Genomic DNA, 13,917 nt, shown 5'->3' with positions numbered 1-13,917 from the left:
CATGTGTTCCGACCACCTTAGGGCCAGCGAAACCAATCAACAGCCATAAAGCTTGCTTACCGTCCGGATTGCGCCATTCTAGCTGAGTACGACGCGAAGAAACAAGGCGACCTGGAGAACTTGCGCCGGTTACATCAAAATTCGCCGAGGACGACAGCTAAAATTGCCGTATTTCATGCTGCTGATCACCCGCGCGACATTACCTTGTCGTTTCTCACGAAACATTTCCGTCTTCTCAAAGATAGCAAAGGTAGTTGATGCGCCACAATACCGGTTTCCCACAGAGAGTTGAATCTCCAGGAAAATAAACGTGACTTGCACAAGATGGGCACCAAGTCTGATACGACGCCAAAAGGCGAGTCGCCGCAACCCGTTGCGCATGACACCGGTGTCGATATTCACGGTGTCGATGATGCTGCCATTATCCCCAAGGGCGCCCTCGACCCGGTCTACGAAGCCAAGGCGCGAGTCCTAAACCGCGCGGTACGTTCCGATCCGACTTCTAGCACACTGAATTGGCCGTGACCGTTGAAAGCGTCGCTAACTCTGATCTCCAGATCCAAGATATTGGCATGGGATGGTACCAATGGCAACTATTCATCGTCGTGGGGTTCGGCTGGGCAAGCGACAACCTCTGGCCTATCGTGACCTCGCTAATCTTCACGCCAATCGCCAACGAATTCAAACCGACTCGCCCGCCTCTATTAACCCTATCTCAAAACATTGGTCTCCTAGCTGGCGCCATGTTTTGGGGCTTCGGCTGCGACCTCTTTGGCCGGAAGATTGCGTTTAATTTTACACTAGGCCTTACGGCTCTTTGGGGACTGGTAGCTGCTGGCGCTCCCAACTTTGCAGCCATCGGCGTGTTTGCCGCGTTCTGGTCCTTTGGTGTTGGCGGCAACCTGCCTGTGGATTCGGCTATATTCCTCGAATTCCTCCCCGCTACTCATCAATACTTGTTGACGGTTCTCTCCATCGACTGGGCCATTGCCCAAGTCATTGCAACACTCATTGCCTGGCCCCTTCTCGGCAATCTCACATGCCAACAGGGCGAGACCTGTACGAAGTCCAAGAATATGGGATGGCGGTACTTTATCATTACTGTGGGCGGATTAACCCTCTTGATGTTCCTTGTACGATTCGTTCTTTTCACGATCTTCGAGTCACCTAAATACTTGATGGGCAAGGGCCGCGATGAAGACGCAGTCCGAATCGTCCACGAAGTTGCCCGGCGAAACGGCAAGACATCGTCATTGTCAATCGAGGACCTCAAAGCATGCGAGCCCGAGGGATATGTTGCTCGTACCGACGCTACCGCTGCAGTCAAGAGGAACTTGGAAAAGCTCGACCTCAGCCACGTCCGTGTCTTGTTCGCGACTCCTAGGCTGGCTCTGAGCACAAGCTTAATCATGGCCGTATGGGCACTCATTGGTCTCGGTTACCCTCTGTACAACGCATTCTTGCCTTATATCCAAGCGACTCGAGGCGCAGAGCTCGGCGACGGCAGCACATATCTAACCTACCGCAACAGTCTCATCATTGCTGTTCTTGGGGTTCCAGGTGCGCTCCTAGGAGGGTGGCTGGTTGAGCTACCTTATCTTGGACGAAAAGGCACGCTCTCCATCAGCACAATCCTCACCGGGGTATTCCTCTACTGCTCGACGACGGCGCTTACGAGTAATGCGCTCCTAGGATGGAACTGTGCATTCAACTTCTGCAGCAACGTCATGTATGCAGTTCTTTACGGCTTCACGCCAGAGTTGTTCCCCACTCCCCAGCGCGGTACTGGCAATGCTTTGACTGCGACTTGCAACAGAATCTTCGGTATCATGGCAGTAAGTAAGACACTCTTGTATCACCAATGCCTCGGTTGCTAACATGCCATTGTAGCCTATCGTTGCCATGTTCGCCAACCTCGAGACATCTGCGCCAGTGTACACGAGCGGCGCCCTCTTCATCGCAGCAGGTGTTTTGGTGCTGATTATGCCTTTCGAGTCAAGAGGAAAGGCAGCTTTGTAATTGCTGGATACCAATATCACGTACTTTTGTTTTGAAGACAAAGATTAGGCTCAAGTAGTACAGGGCGGGAATAATATTAATCAACCCTGCGGTTTGCAGGGAACACCGATCAACTAGTAGAGAAGCTACTCCGATATCGATGAATGCCTCCGGTCTCTAATCTCCCTTGAGCCCAGCAGCAATTGAAGCCGATGACAACCGGCCCGGCATTTCATCACTTTCCGCGGGCTCGGCCAGTTGCATATCTGCTGATCCATACCGCAACAGCGTAGCCGGACTCTTGGCGACTGCAATCGGGAGCCCGAGTCCCGACCATCGGCACTTCAGCATCGGCGCGTGGAGCATTTGAGATTCATTGAGGCCATTTAATACGTCAATTGCGAGTGGCATATTTCGCTACGGGTCCCAGAGCCTTGGCATCATGGGCCGCCGTTATCTTGTCCACGGGGCTCCCCCGCTTTCCCCTCATCTATTGTACCGAGCTGCCTCATCTAGTTTCGTTGCCAATGTTGACGCCAACTGAGATGGGACTTGCACTACTACCTTATTGCTGTTCCTGTTATCGGCTATTGTGAGATGTTTGTGGTATTACCAATTGCAAAGCTCCGAATGAGCTCAGCCAAGACTTTGGTCATGCCAGGAACACCTTTTATCCATGCATCTGGGTGCATTTTGCGTGGCTGGCAGGTCGCGATGTGACGTTAATTGAGGGTATAAAGCTTGCCCAAAGGCCATCATCGCTCGTCAGTTTCTAGATCGAAAGGTTAACCTCTAGCGCGGCTCTGTAGTCAAAGAAACTTTAGACAGCCTCGAGTAGTCTAAAACAATGGTTACCTCGTCCCGTGTTGGCCTCCTCGGCCTTTCTTTGCTGGCGTCTGCGGAAGCTGCAAAGTACGGATACAACCACGTCAGTGTTCGCCCGGACAGTGATATCGTTGCAGCGGCATTTCCAGATGTCGAGGGCGTTGATTTGTTTTCGCCCGCATTCTTGAACCCTGAGGGAATCCCTGCTGGGTTCTCAGACGGCACCAAGGGCCCGACTGACGAAGATGTTCTCGGTACGCTCAAAGAAACCTGATTCTCAACTGGCATGTCGCTAACCACCACATAGATGCTTTCGTTCAAGGACTCGCCGACAAGAACGATTGGTTGACATACAACAAGGCGAACTTCACCTCTGAAGAGGGCCGCCCGTTCCCCTACCTGCACTTGTCCACCGGGTCGAAGAAGTCTCGTAGGGTCGCCAACTCCACTGAGAAGGTTCGCGTTTGGCTACAGGGCGCCGTCCACGGCAACGAGCCCGCCGGCGACGAGTCCATGCTAGCGCTCCTTGGTGCTCTGGATGCAAACCAAACCTGGGCTGCTTCCCTCCTCGAGAAGCTCGACATCGTTGTCCTTCCCCGCTACAACCCCGACGGTGTCTTCTACTTCCAGCGCACCTTGGCCACCAACTACGACCCCAACCGCGACCACATCAAGCTCGCCCGCAAGCAGACGCGCGACATCAAGTCCCTCTTCAACGAGTTCAACCCCCATGTTGTCGTCGACATGCACGAGTACGGAGCTACGTCTCGCTACGGTAGCTACTACCACGCCGCCGATGGACTGTTCTCCGCCGCCAAGAACCTCAACATTCATCCCAACATCCGGTCTCTTTCCGAGGAGCTCTTCGCCAAGAACATCGGCGCCGCCATGGAATCCCGTGGCCTGCGATGGGAGCCCTACGTGACCGGGTCCACCAGCACCGATCCGAACTTCACACCCAACTTCGCCGAGGCAGGCTCCGACGCAAAGATTGGCCGTAACGCCATGGGTCTGACGCAGTCCGTTACCTTCCTCATTGAGATGCGCGGTATCTACCTTGCAGACCAAGAGTTCCAGCGTCGCACCGTCGCAGGTCTCACCATGGCGTCTAGCATCCTGCAAACCGCCGCCGACAATGCCGAGAAGGTGTACACCACCGTCGAGTCCTCCATTGCCGACTTCAAGTCCTCCGACGCAGAGATCATCGTCACTGACTTCTCTTCCGTCGTTGACCGCCCCTTTTCCATGGTCAGCATCAGCAACGGCTCCGTCGTCCAGGTACCCATCAAGTTCGCCTCCACTACCCCCGTCACGGCCAACATTACGCGTGCCCGCCCCGAGGCGTATCTCATTCCCGCAGCCTGGGCGGATCTCGCGGAGCGTCTGAAGGTTGGCGGCCTCGAGGTCGAGACGCTGGGCGATTCGTACAAGGGCACCGTTGAGGCCCTCAACATCACTTCTGTGAAGTTTGATTCGGAGTACTACGAGGGTGTCGTTCGCGCAACCGTGACCACCGCGTCGTTTGAGAAGGAGGTCGAGTTGCCCGCTGGCAGTTTCCTTGTTAGCACGAAGCAGAAGAACGCCGCGCTTGCTTTCGTGGCGCTGGAACCGGAGAACATTGACTCGTACGCCAGCTTCAACGTTGTTCCCCTCGACAAGGGTGATGAGTATCCCGTTTACAGGATCCTGGCGTGAACACCCTGAATGTCGGACAATTAGAAAATTAGATATTCATTGATAAAATACAAGATATTTAAGAATTACTCGTGCATCTTACACATGATTCCTGGTCAAGTCGAGCATATCTCATTTGTTTACACGCAGCTTCATACGATCAGCTGCTTCCACTCGATAGGCTCGACGTCCTCCCTCCCTGTCATAAACTGGATCCCGCTTCGCAAGATGGTTGCAAAAATCTCCATTTCCTCCTCGTCCCGCGGTCCGTAGATCATGACGTACGAGTCGGCGACGTGATAGCGGTTCGCAAACCACGACTTTTGCGGCAAGGCGAGGCGGTGACGCTCGGCCCAGCCCTTTTCAATGGCGAGCCTGGCATCGGCGGGGGAAAGATACATGTGGATAGAAAGATCGCCGTGGTGATGGGCAATCTCGCCCCGGGCGGTACGTGCTGTCTCTACGACCGTTTGAGAAAGGACACCCGGGGCGACGAATAAGGCTGGATTCTGACGTTCGTAGAGGGAGCGCTTTGTTTCCAAGAGTGCTGGGTTTTGAGTGGCGGCGTTGGCAAATAGATTTTGGATGAACTATCTCACAGTAAGTCTATGGCTCATGAGAGGACAGAAGAGAGTTGGGGTGTCGTGGGACTTGAAACGGGATGGTGGCCATACCTCTCTCATGTTTTCTGGCGCGTGTTGGCTCAGCTGTCTATGCGGAACGATGCCTCCCAGCGCCGCCCTCTCGCCCTTCCTCTCCGGCAAAGCTTTCATGTCTTCATGGTATCCCTTTTCAGGATAGTCACCTGTCCACGTCGCGGAGCTCTTGGAGAGCGCAAAGGGACGTATGCCGAGCGTGACCATGAGCCATCCCGCAAAGTTGTGAGGCACGCCCCCCGGACCGAGGGCGATATAGTCACGGTAGTCGCGGACTGCCCAGGCCAACACCGTTGCGGCGAGTGCTGCGGAGAGCGATGAGACGACCGGCCGGCGGGTGAGTTGGTTTGTCAACGCAATGAGACTGCTTTCGGATGCCATTAATGCTATGGATGAGATTTGCTATCGTTGATACTATTACAAACACAGACAATGTTGAATGAGGAGATGTTGTTTATGTGAATTGAGATGAGGAGGCTGAAAGTCGGACGGAGGTGGAGGGTCCGAACGGCGACTTGTTGGGGGGGCGTGTGGCTGACGTAGGTAGATTGAGAATCCGCTGGGGAAGCGCGGATGGTCCGGCAAATGTGGGGTTTGTCACCCCCGTTTGACATCGGATGAGGCCGTGCTTGGGGGGCCGGTGCGCCGAGGGTGGTGGAGGCCGGCGTCATTTAGAGCAAAACGGCATTTGAATGTTCTTTGAACGGCCACACGTCTAGATTGATAATTGCACCATGTTCATGTTAGGTAATAGCTCCATTAAAAACTTATCTTCTCGGAGGGAAAGTTAAGGTTCGTGAACCTGGCAATTGCGTCATCCTGTTGACCCAGCTCAAGTACCCATGAATGGACCATTGAATATACTTCAAACTTCACAAATATTTAGATCGTCAAAGATTGTAAATTGGGCCCTTTAAACTACCGTAACTCAGAAACCTTACTGACTTTGCTCTTTCGCCGAATTTCTCGGCAGACTTGTCAAATTGAGACACCTCTCTTTGAAAAGAGATGAAAACGTTAGTCTTCTACAACGTGCTTTGATTGGATAGAAGCTTAATCTTATCGGTAGCAGGTAAAGACTGACTCAGGTTCTGAGAACTCAAGTTCAACCAAATACAGGCACCATCAAGCCGCAGAGGGTGGCCGGGCCGACGCCATATTGCCCGAGTTGATGGGCTTGGCCTGTAGGAATCTTGTACTGTGGTCGTCGGTTCAACTTACCAATTATAGGCACTATTTCCGGTGCAAGTGCCTCGAGAAATTCTTTTACATAGCAACTTACCACAGTGAACAGCGCACTCTTTTGTATCTGTTTTACTGCCTTCGGCAGCTACCAAACTCCCTACAAGAACAACTCGCTCAAAACAATAACTTACTCTTCACAAAATCTCATCATACATTTTGGCCAAACCATTCTGCTAGAGTACCGAATTCCGTGTCGAATTATCAAATTCAGCCCTATCTAGCACTAGCAGTAGCCCGCTTAATGGTTACAAATTTTGAATTCAAGCTGAAGGCTTAGTCCCACAACTAATAACCACAGATCTTTCCATTTCAAACTGCTTCTTGTTGTACTTGTTGGTAAGATACTCGATCAGAGTAGGCCTTAGCTTAGGAAGCAGTTTGCATTTCTGTTCTTGATTCCAATACCTCTCAACAATAGCAATCTCATACGCCCCGAGTACGGTGCAGAAATGTTCGGCGCTTTGGAAGGGGATGTACTTTGTGATGATCTTGGTATCGATCTTCTCAAACCCGGCACAATTGAGCATGGCGTACGTAAAGTATTCGTCATCCCATGCACCTGGCGACCAGAGCCTCGTTAAATGCAACGACTTTTGCGGCCAAGGGACGGGCTGCTGGCCTGGGAGGCTGAGCTCTGCGACGGCTTCACGGGTAATGGCGACCCAGCCCTCGACTGCCCATGTCGAGCAACTAATTCGACCGCCAGGCTTGAGTACTCGGTTTAACTCTGATTGCGTACCGTAAGCAAGCGTTTTCAATAACTAGTATTTGATTATTCTCACCAGAGAGGCCGACGTAGGGCTCTGCGACGACATGAATAGCCAGCCCCACCACGACATAGTCGAAGGTGTTAGACTCGAAGGGAAGGCGCTGTATTAGAATCAGACATGTCAACAGTTTTTCTTCATTTCCGCAACTGCATTTCGTCTATAATAAGTAACTCGGGGCTTTTGAGGCTTTCACTTACAGCAATATCAGCCTGCACGGTCGTAGTATCGTTCCAGTCCTCCACTTTAATCCTCTCCCTAACGTGACTAATTTGCGCTTCACTGGAGTCCGCGCATGTCACCTTGACGAGACCTTTCTTCTCCAGTCCCAGTCTCTTCAGCATGGCATGAATGTGCGCCGCCACCACCCCTGCGCCGCAGCACATATCCAATACTTCGATGGGCTGGTCGAGTGAGGCGATTCTCTCCTCGGTCAGGCCGCAATAGTCTAGAAGGGGCTGAGTTGTCGGAGCTGTAACATGCTCAGTGTTTCTGTATATGGTACCGGCGTCGGGCCTTCGCCAGAGAGTGGTGTAATTGGCTCTATCGCCGGCTGGCTTGAGGACGTTATCGCTGCCCTTAGGCTTAAGGAACAGCTTGGACTGGAGATGCATGTTGGACTGTGAGATTTCAAAAGACTGCATCTTGTTATTGTTGTAGGAGACTGCGCTTGTATGCTTTATTTTTTAATTTGGTGATAAAGTAAGTGGATTTATCACACTTGATAATTTATCACACTTGATAAATTGTAAGAGGGAAACTAGGCCATTTTTATAATATTCAATGCTGCTGGACCTCACTTTTGACGCTCGGGAAGGAAGCCGACCGGGGACCTTGTGCTCATCCATCCTTTTGCATTATCAGTTAAGATTCGCGGCACGTCTATTTTTCACAGATGCTGGGCATGCTAAAGGTGCCAACCAACCGGAACGGTACGGACGGCTACATGACTATAATAGGAAGAATGTAAATGTAAATAACGTACTGCTCACGTACCCACTGGGGTGCGGAGAAAAAGTGTCTTTCCAAGCGGAAATAGAGTGTCTATTATGGCGTACCGCAAGGTGTCGATCGAACAGTAGAAAAGGTGTGTATGAAAATGTAACTTTTGTTCTTGGCCGAACCTAGGTCCAGCAGCACTCTATGTGATAGCTGACTCACTGCCACTTGTGCCAAATATTTTACGCGTAAATTTTCGATCTAAGCCTTTTTGTGGCCTTCCCTTGGCATTATATCAAAAGTTTCCAGGTGATGTATCTATGCAGCCTTCAGTTCCAGCAGGGCACGTACTTTTGCAACAAGGCTGTGTCGCCGGATTTCATGTTCCGAATACTAACTTAAATACCACATCAGAAGGAATAAAACGAAGGTGATGGTGTGTTCGAGTCCAAAGTCAAGTTGTGGCACCTAAGGATGCGGATTACTCCCACTGGGCCTCGGCCCCGGACAACACGGAATGCGTAAGTCGGGAGTCTATGCTGTGTTTACTGTTCCTGTGTGTGAGAGCCTGAATGAACTTAGATAGACCATGCAGCTTATTTTTTGTCCATTTTCCTTTTGGATCTTGCAGATAGGCATTTGACTTCGAGAATTGATGCTCCACTATCGGTTCTGTCATTTACTCGATTGGATGTATCTCCACAAACCTACGGGAAGGAACCGCAAGATTCAAACCCGGTATTGTCTAGCAATAAATTGACTTATTCGCTTGTCACTCGCAGGCATGGTATTTCTTGTCTTCATATTTACTATTGAGCGACTTTGAACCCATTAGGTCGGGTCCACTCACACGACATGTCCAACAGCAGGATAACACTTGGAGTTTTGACTTATTGTGTTTCACCGTGTCATGTACCAGAGCATCTCTTCCTAAAACGGCAACTATAAGGCTTAGACTTCCTTATTTGTACTCCAGTCAGCGTGGTATATGACAGTATCGGACATGTTATGAGTGAGTGGTTCAATTGCAATGGTTCTTTAGCCCGCCAGCAAGCCTCAGAGAAACAGCTGTTTCAAGATGAATGGCCGACCGAGGTAATGATGATTAATAACCGGATTTCCTTCGTTCTGAGTAGCCTTGAAGGAGCGCTGCGCCCAATCATTGAATTAGACAGATAATTTTGAAGTTTGATCACCACCACCGCCGCATCAAGTCGTAAGTGATGCGAAAAAGTGGCATTTATCAACTATTATTTGACGCACTTTTCGGGTTCATGTCACCTTCAAACTTGTTCCAGAAGCAGTAAATTTAGGCCGGAGAATCCGTCAATGACCCGAGGAGCCATCGGTAAATTTTGTGTTTCCGAAAGCCGGAAAAAAAGAAGGATAAAACCTTCCATCCATGTTTAGATTCCACTGCTTCTCATGCTTGATACCCGCTAATTATGAGACTTTCCTAGCTTCGGCATTTGATTCAAAGTGGAGGCTTTCGATTTAACGGAGATTTCGGTGATAAGTAAAAAACATCTTCCCGAGAATCATTGGATGATGAAGCTACCTACACGCAACCATCAACATCGATAATTCCGAGCAAGAGCAAATAAGCCGACACACACGCCGAACACATCAGGCAAGTCATTTAAAATAACATGTCAGACGCTCTGAAACTGTCTGAAATTAGTTACGTGCCGTAAGACGGCCACCCACCCTCCCCGTTTGATTCGGTCCACCTCCGTTCAACTCCCTGGAGTTCTTGCACTGAGATGCCCTTGCAAGCCTTCCCACCACCTCCCCTTCTACCCTTTGTAGGTACGGCCAGATGGATGATGGAAATCTTCACTGGGGCGGCTGGTTCCCTTCTTACAAAAGACCCACCACCTACCTGCTCCCCAATTGTAAACCCAGCTCGGCGATATCTTCGTTCAGCAAGTTCTTGGCTTCACCGCCAATACTAAGTTGACTTGCTCAGAGTTTAACTGGGATTACCCCCGCACTACGAACACTTTGGATTCGCCGTCCACCAAAGAGATCATTGGCGGGTACAAACACAGTTTCGTAAGGCTGGTTGCACGCAAAGCTGCCTCTGGAGAGTCGCCCTCCAACAGCATGCCAGTCTCTTAGTTTACCTTCGCAGGTTAATCCAGGAAAACCATGCTGGTAATTGGTGAAGACTCCAGATAGCTTATACGTAAGATGTTTACGGCGTTTATGACGTTAGGACATCTAGCCATAGCTAAGCTGTATGTCAGCAGGCCGCCCTGCGCTAACGCAACAAGACCGGTTACCTGAGCAGGGTGGAGCGTTAACAGATGCTAATGACCTAACGTCCCACACCCACTTCTGGGCACCCCCCACATTTGGGCACCCCATTTATGTTACGGTCAGCTATCCGACAGTAGGGTCTGCTAACAGAAGTTGGGGATTGACGCTAGTAAACAGTATTGTCGTGTCGTAAGTCTGGTTCGTAGGTCGTAGGCTGTGTCGTAGATCGGTAGTCAGAGGCTAAGGTGATCAATCTTAGGCTCAACAAGTATTCGCAGTGAAGGTAAGCTGAAAGTATCCTGAGGATGAATACAAAGTTGATTGCTGAAGAGCTATGGAAGTCTGACTATGAGTCGAGCTCAGGTCATACTATATACAAGTCCGAACAGTACCCTTTGTTTGTTTTACCGTTCCTGATCCTGACGGGGTCCGTTCCTCGTTCATACGGATCCCGTATGTGCCAAGGACGGACTCCGTATTCTTGGCGTACGGATCTAATCTCTTATCTTATCGTCACGTGACTTGCACCATAGTTCTTCCGTTCCCGAGTGAGTCCCTGTTGTTCCCGTGATCCTGCAGTACAAATGTCCTGTTCTAGCCGCCCGACGCCCAAGTGGGTCGTTCAGCTGTTATCCTTGTTTACGGGTCGTAACAATTTACACCAAAAACGCCGTTTTTCGAAATTCTATATTAAACTAAATACTTTACTTATTAAAGAGAATAAATATATGTTAAATAGATTAAGACTTAATTATAATACTTAAGTAGCTATATACTAGTATTATTGATAATAAGTATTATAAATTCAAGGTTTAACATTTATAATACTAATTTACCTAGCCTATATCTTAATATATAAAATAGGTAGAGATATTTAACTAATATGATTAGAATTTTTAAGTAAGATATAGTAGATTTATATATTCTTATACTTAGTAAAAAATTCTTTAAGCTTAGAATAATATTTTAAAATTTCCCTTAAGAAAAGTTTCTATTATAGAATTTTAACCCTTAATTATACTATATTTACTAAAGTAATACTTTTAAATCTCTTTTAGATATAATTATATACTTTTAATAAGTATAAATATTAATTTCCTAGATTTTTTAAATAAGTATATATAAGCGAAAATATATTTTTCTAATGTTAAGGAATACTAGTAAGTTACTAGTATCTACTAACATTTTAAAGCTTTTAGTTTTAAACTTCTATATTATAACTATTATTATATTTAAACCTTTATAAAAAATTAGATGGCTATAATTATACTTAACATAGTTTATATATATTTTCTTTTCTTAGTAAGTATAGTAGTTAGTTTAATATAGAATTTCGAAAAACGGCGTTTTTGGTGTAAATGGGGTGCCCAAATGTGGGGGGTGCCCAGAAGTGGGTGTGGGACGTTATGTGCATAGCAAACTTAGATAAGATTCAACATCTCAACATGATGTTGTGAGTATAAAACGAGTGGGAACAACCTCTTGCTGAGCATGGTCTCATCTCTTTCATCACCCTAACCCCTCAAAGCCTCTCTCTCTCTCTCTTATCCTAGTTCCTTCGTCAAGATGGCGTTCCGCTTCGTCACCCTCTGCCTTGCTACGGCTGTGGCTGCGTCCCCGGTTTTTGTTCCGAGAACCGCCAACGCCACCGAGTTTGACCCGGAGCGCGGTCTCCTCCCCGGCGAAGTCCTCCTTGTTGATGCTGAACACAGTAAGTAGATTAGTTCTCTTCCACTTGCTTCCAGCAAAACTTCAGTTTCCGAATGCAGAGAAACCAAGCCACAAAATGGCCTTTGCTCTGCTTAAAGAGGCTAGGCATTCTTAGTTCCAGCGAACTGACATCTTCGTTCTAGTGGAGGTGGTAAACCAGGACACCTACAGCGCTATGTTGGCGTCCCAGGGCATTCTATCCAGTGTTCCCGAGATTGACCACTCGCTTTTGGACTTCGAGGCCCCTTCTGAGGAGGAGATCAAGGAACTAGACGCTCGCCAAGCCAGTTGTAGCTCGACTACGGCTGTCATTATTACCAGGACTGACAGATTCTACGACTGGGACCTCCAGATGAGTCCTGTCGTGATCGCCGGTTCCAACAACTTCGACATTAGTCTCACCTCGACCTACACGGTCACCGACACCATCACTGTCAACGGTGGTATTACCCCCACTGTCGTCACAGGCTACCTGACTGCCAACTTTGGCATCTCTGGCTCCAGATCATGGGCTACTGCTCAGGCCATCATGGTTAAGGGAACCATTACCGCCAAGCACACTGGTGTCATGGTTAACAACCCTTTCAAGACCAGGAGATATGGCCGTGTCATGCGTGGTTGCCTCGGTAGGCAAACTCAGATCGGAACCTTCATGAGCGATGCCTACGAGGAGGGCAGCTACGGTGGTGTGAAGTGGATTCGCGGAGCCATCACCCCTTGCGAGAAGCCCGGTGTCCACCGCCCTCTTTCTCGCTGCCAAGGCTCCGGTAACTTCGTCTGAGCGTAGCACTTGTGGGTAGCTGGCAGGTTAAATATTGCCATCATCACGAGACCTACTAGGCTTGGGGGAGGGTACCAGCCTCTGATGTTTAATAGTAAATAACTTAATCTAAATCTTTCAGAGGCTTGATTGCCCATGTCATCGACCGAATTTATTTGTCGTAAAATTACAAGTGATTGAGAACATTGAAAAGAAAAATAGAAACATGTTGGTGGATTACCTCCTAAAAAAGATATTTAAGGCTATCTGATCAAGAATGTTATGTCATGTGCTTGCATTCGGGCGCGGTAACTTGGTGTTTTTGAAGTGCTTATGAGGTTGGTTTGGCAATACGCGAGAGTTTGAAAAAGCAGGTAGAGCCTTAACCTATTCTGGCGGGCTATTAAGCTTCATCCTGAGCATGACAGGCGCCTTGGCAGTTGCTTTTATCTCCCACGGTGAATTTCGGGGCCTTGGGCGTGACTTGGGACACGAACAAGGCATCGTTAAAGTTAACCGGTTATTTTTCAGCTCGGGTCTGAATAGGACTAGCTAGTAGTGGGCTGTTCCTCTTGAAATTTGAACTCCCCAAGATTGATGCCGAGAACGAAAACATCTGTTCCCCACCCTCATCAACTCAGCTCTGTCCAATGACCCAGACAGGGTATGAGCAAGGGGTCATCCACCAGTTTACCGGAGAAGCTCGCTCTGATGAAATTTCTCAGAGGACAAGCCCCCACGAAAATACGGTGGGTGGTGCTTGGCATTCTCCCGCGAGTAAGGCTAAAGACAGCTGAGGGTGTCAATCAAACCTCCACGGAGAAGCTTCAATAAGATGAGTTTCTGCATTACCTGGCTTACCCTTTAAGCATGTGGATAAGCCGGTGCACGCTAGCTAGGGTGCACTTTAGCCGGGAGCACCCGAATACGCCAATATCGGTCTTCCATAGTTTAACAATACCACAGCGGCTCCACGGTCGAGTCGACCTAGGCCTAGACGTGTGCCTAAGCGGGGAATAGAAGTTGTACCTCGAAGGGGGCTGTTGTTGTAACAGCAACATGATATGGAGATGCTGACTAG

The 13,917-nt window shown here is 49.0% G+C and overlaps 5 protein-coding genes across 5 annotated transcripts; 3 read left to right on the top strand and 2 right to left on the bottom strand.

Annotated features, from left to right (window-relative positions):
- Positions 1-324: 324 nt before the first annotated feature.
- Positions 325-2,019, top strand: CTRU02_213967 (major facilitator superfamily transporter; the record flags this gene model as incomplete). The annotated part of the gene is made up of 3 exons (XM_036724522.1): positions 325-483; positions 558-1,835; positions 1,891-2,019. The coding sequence occupies 3 exons, from the start codon at positions 325-327 to the stop codon at positions 2,017-2,019; spliced, it is 1,566 nt and encodes a 521-aa protein (XP_036583641.1).
- Positions 2,020-2,845: 826 nt separating this feature from the next.
- CTRU02_213966 (Carboxypeptidase 2-like protein 3) lies at positions 2,846-4,518 on the top strand (the record flags this gene model as incomplete). Its single annotated transcript, XM_036724521.1, has 2 exons — positions 2,846-3,077; positions 3,131-4,518. 2 exons carry the CDS (start codon positions 2,846-2,848, stop codon positions 4,516-4,518), a joined length of 1,620 nt encoding a protein of 539 aa, XP_036583640.1.
- A 131-nt stretch (positions 4,519-4,649) lies between these two features.
- CTRU02_213965 (uncharacterized protein) lies at positions 4,650-5,534 on the bottom strand (the record flags this gene model as incomplete). The annotated part of the gene is made up of 2 exons (XM_036724520.1): positions 4,650-5,087; positions 5,172-5,534. 2 exons carry the CDS (start codon positions 5,532-5,534, stop codon positions 4,650-4,652), a joined length of 801 nt encoding a protein of 266 aa, XP_036583639.1.
- A 1,124-nt stretch (positions 5,535-6,658) lies between these two features.
- On the bottom strand, positions 6,659-7,809 carry CTRU02_213964 (coq5 family; the record flags this gene model as incomplete). The annotated part of the gene is made up of 3 exons (XM_036724519.1): positions 6,659-7,125; positions 7,181-7,268; positions 7,366-7,809. 3 exons carry the CDS (start codon positions 7,807-7,809, stop codon positions 6,659-6,661), a joined length of 999 nt encoding a protein of 332 aa, XP_036583638.1.
- A 4,256-nt stretch (positions 7,810-12,065) lies between these two features.
- Positions 12,066-12,857, top strand: CTRU02_213963 (uncharacterized protein; the record flags this gene model as incomplete). Its single annotated transcript, XM_036724518.1, has 2 exons — positions 12,066-12,077; positions 12,219-12,857. The coding sequence occupies 2 exons, from the start codon at positions 12,066-12,068 to the stop codon at positions 12,855-12,857; spliced, it is 651 nt and encodes a 216-aa protein (XP_036583637.1).
- Between the last annotated feature and the right edge of the window lie 1,060 nt (positions 12,858-13,917).

This window comes from Colletotrichum truncatum, assembly GCF_014235925.2.
Source record: "Colletotrichum truncatum strain CMES1059 chromosome Unknown Contig_0010, whole genome shotgun sequence".
NCBI classification, from domain to species: domain Eukaryota; kingdom Fungi; phylum Ascomycota; class Sordariomycetes; order Glomerellales; family Glomerellaceae; genus Colletotrichum; species Colletotrichum truncatum.
Note: the sequence above shows the minus strand (reverse complement) of the source record. Positions and strands in the feature narration are given on the sequence as shown.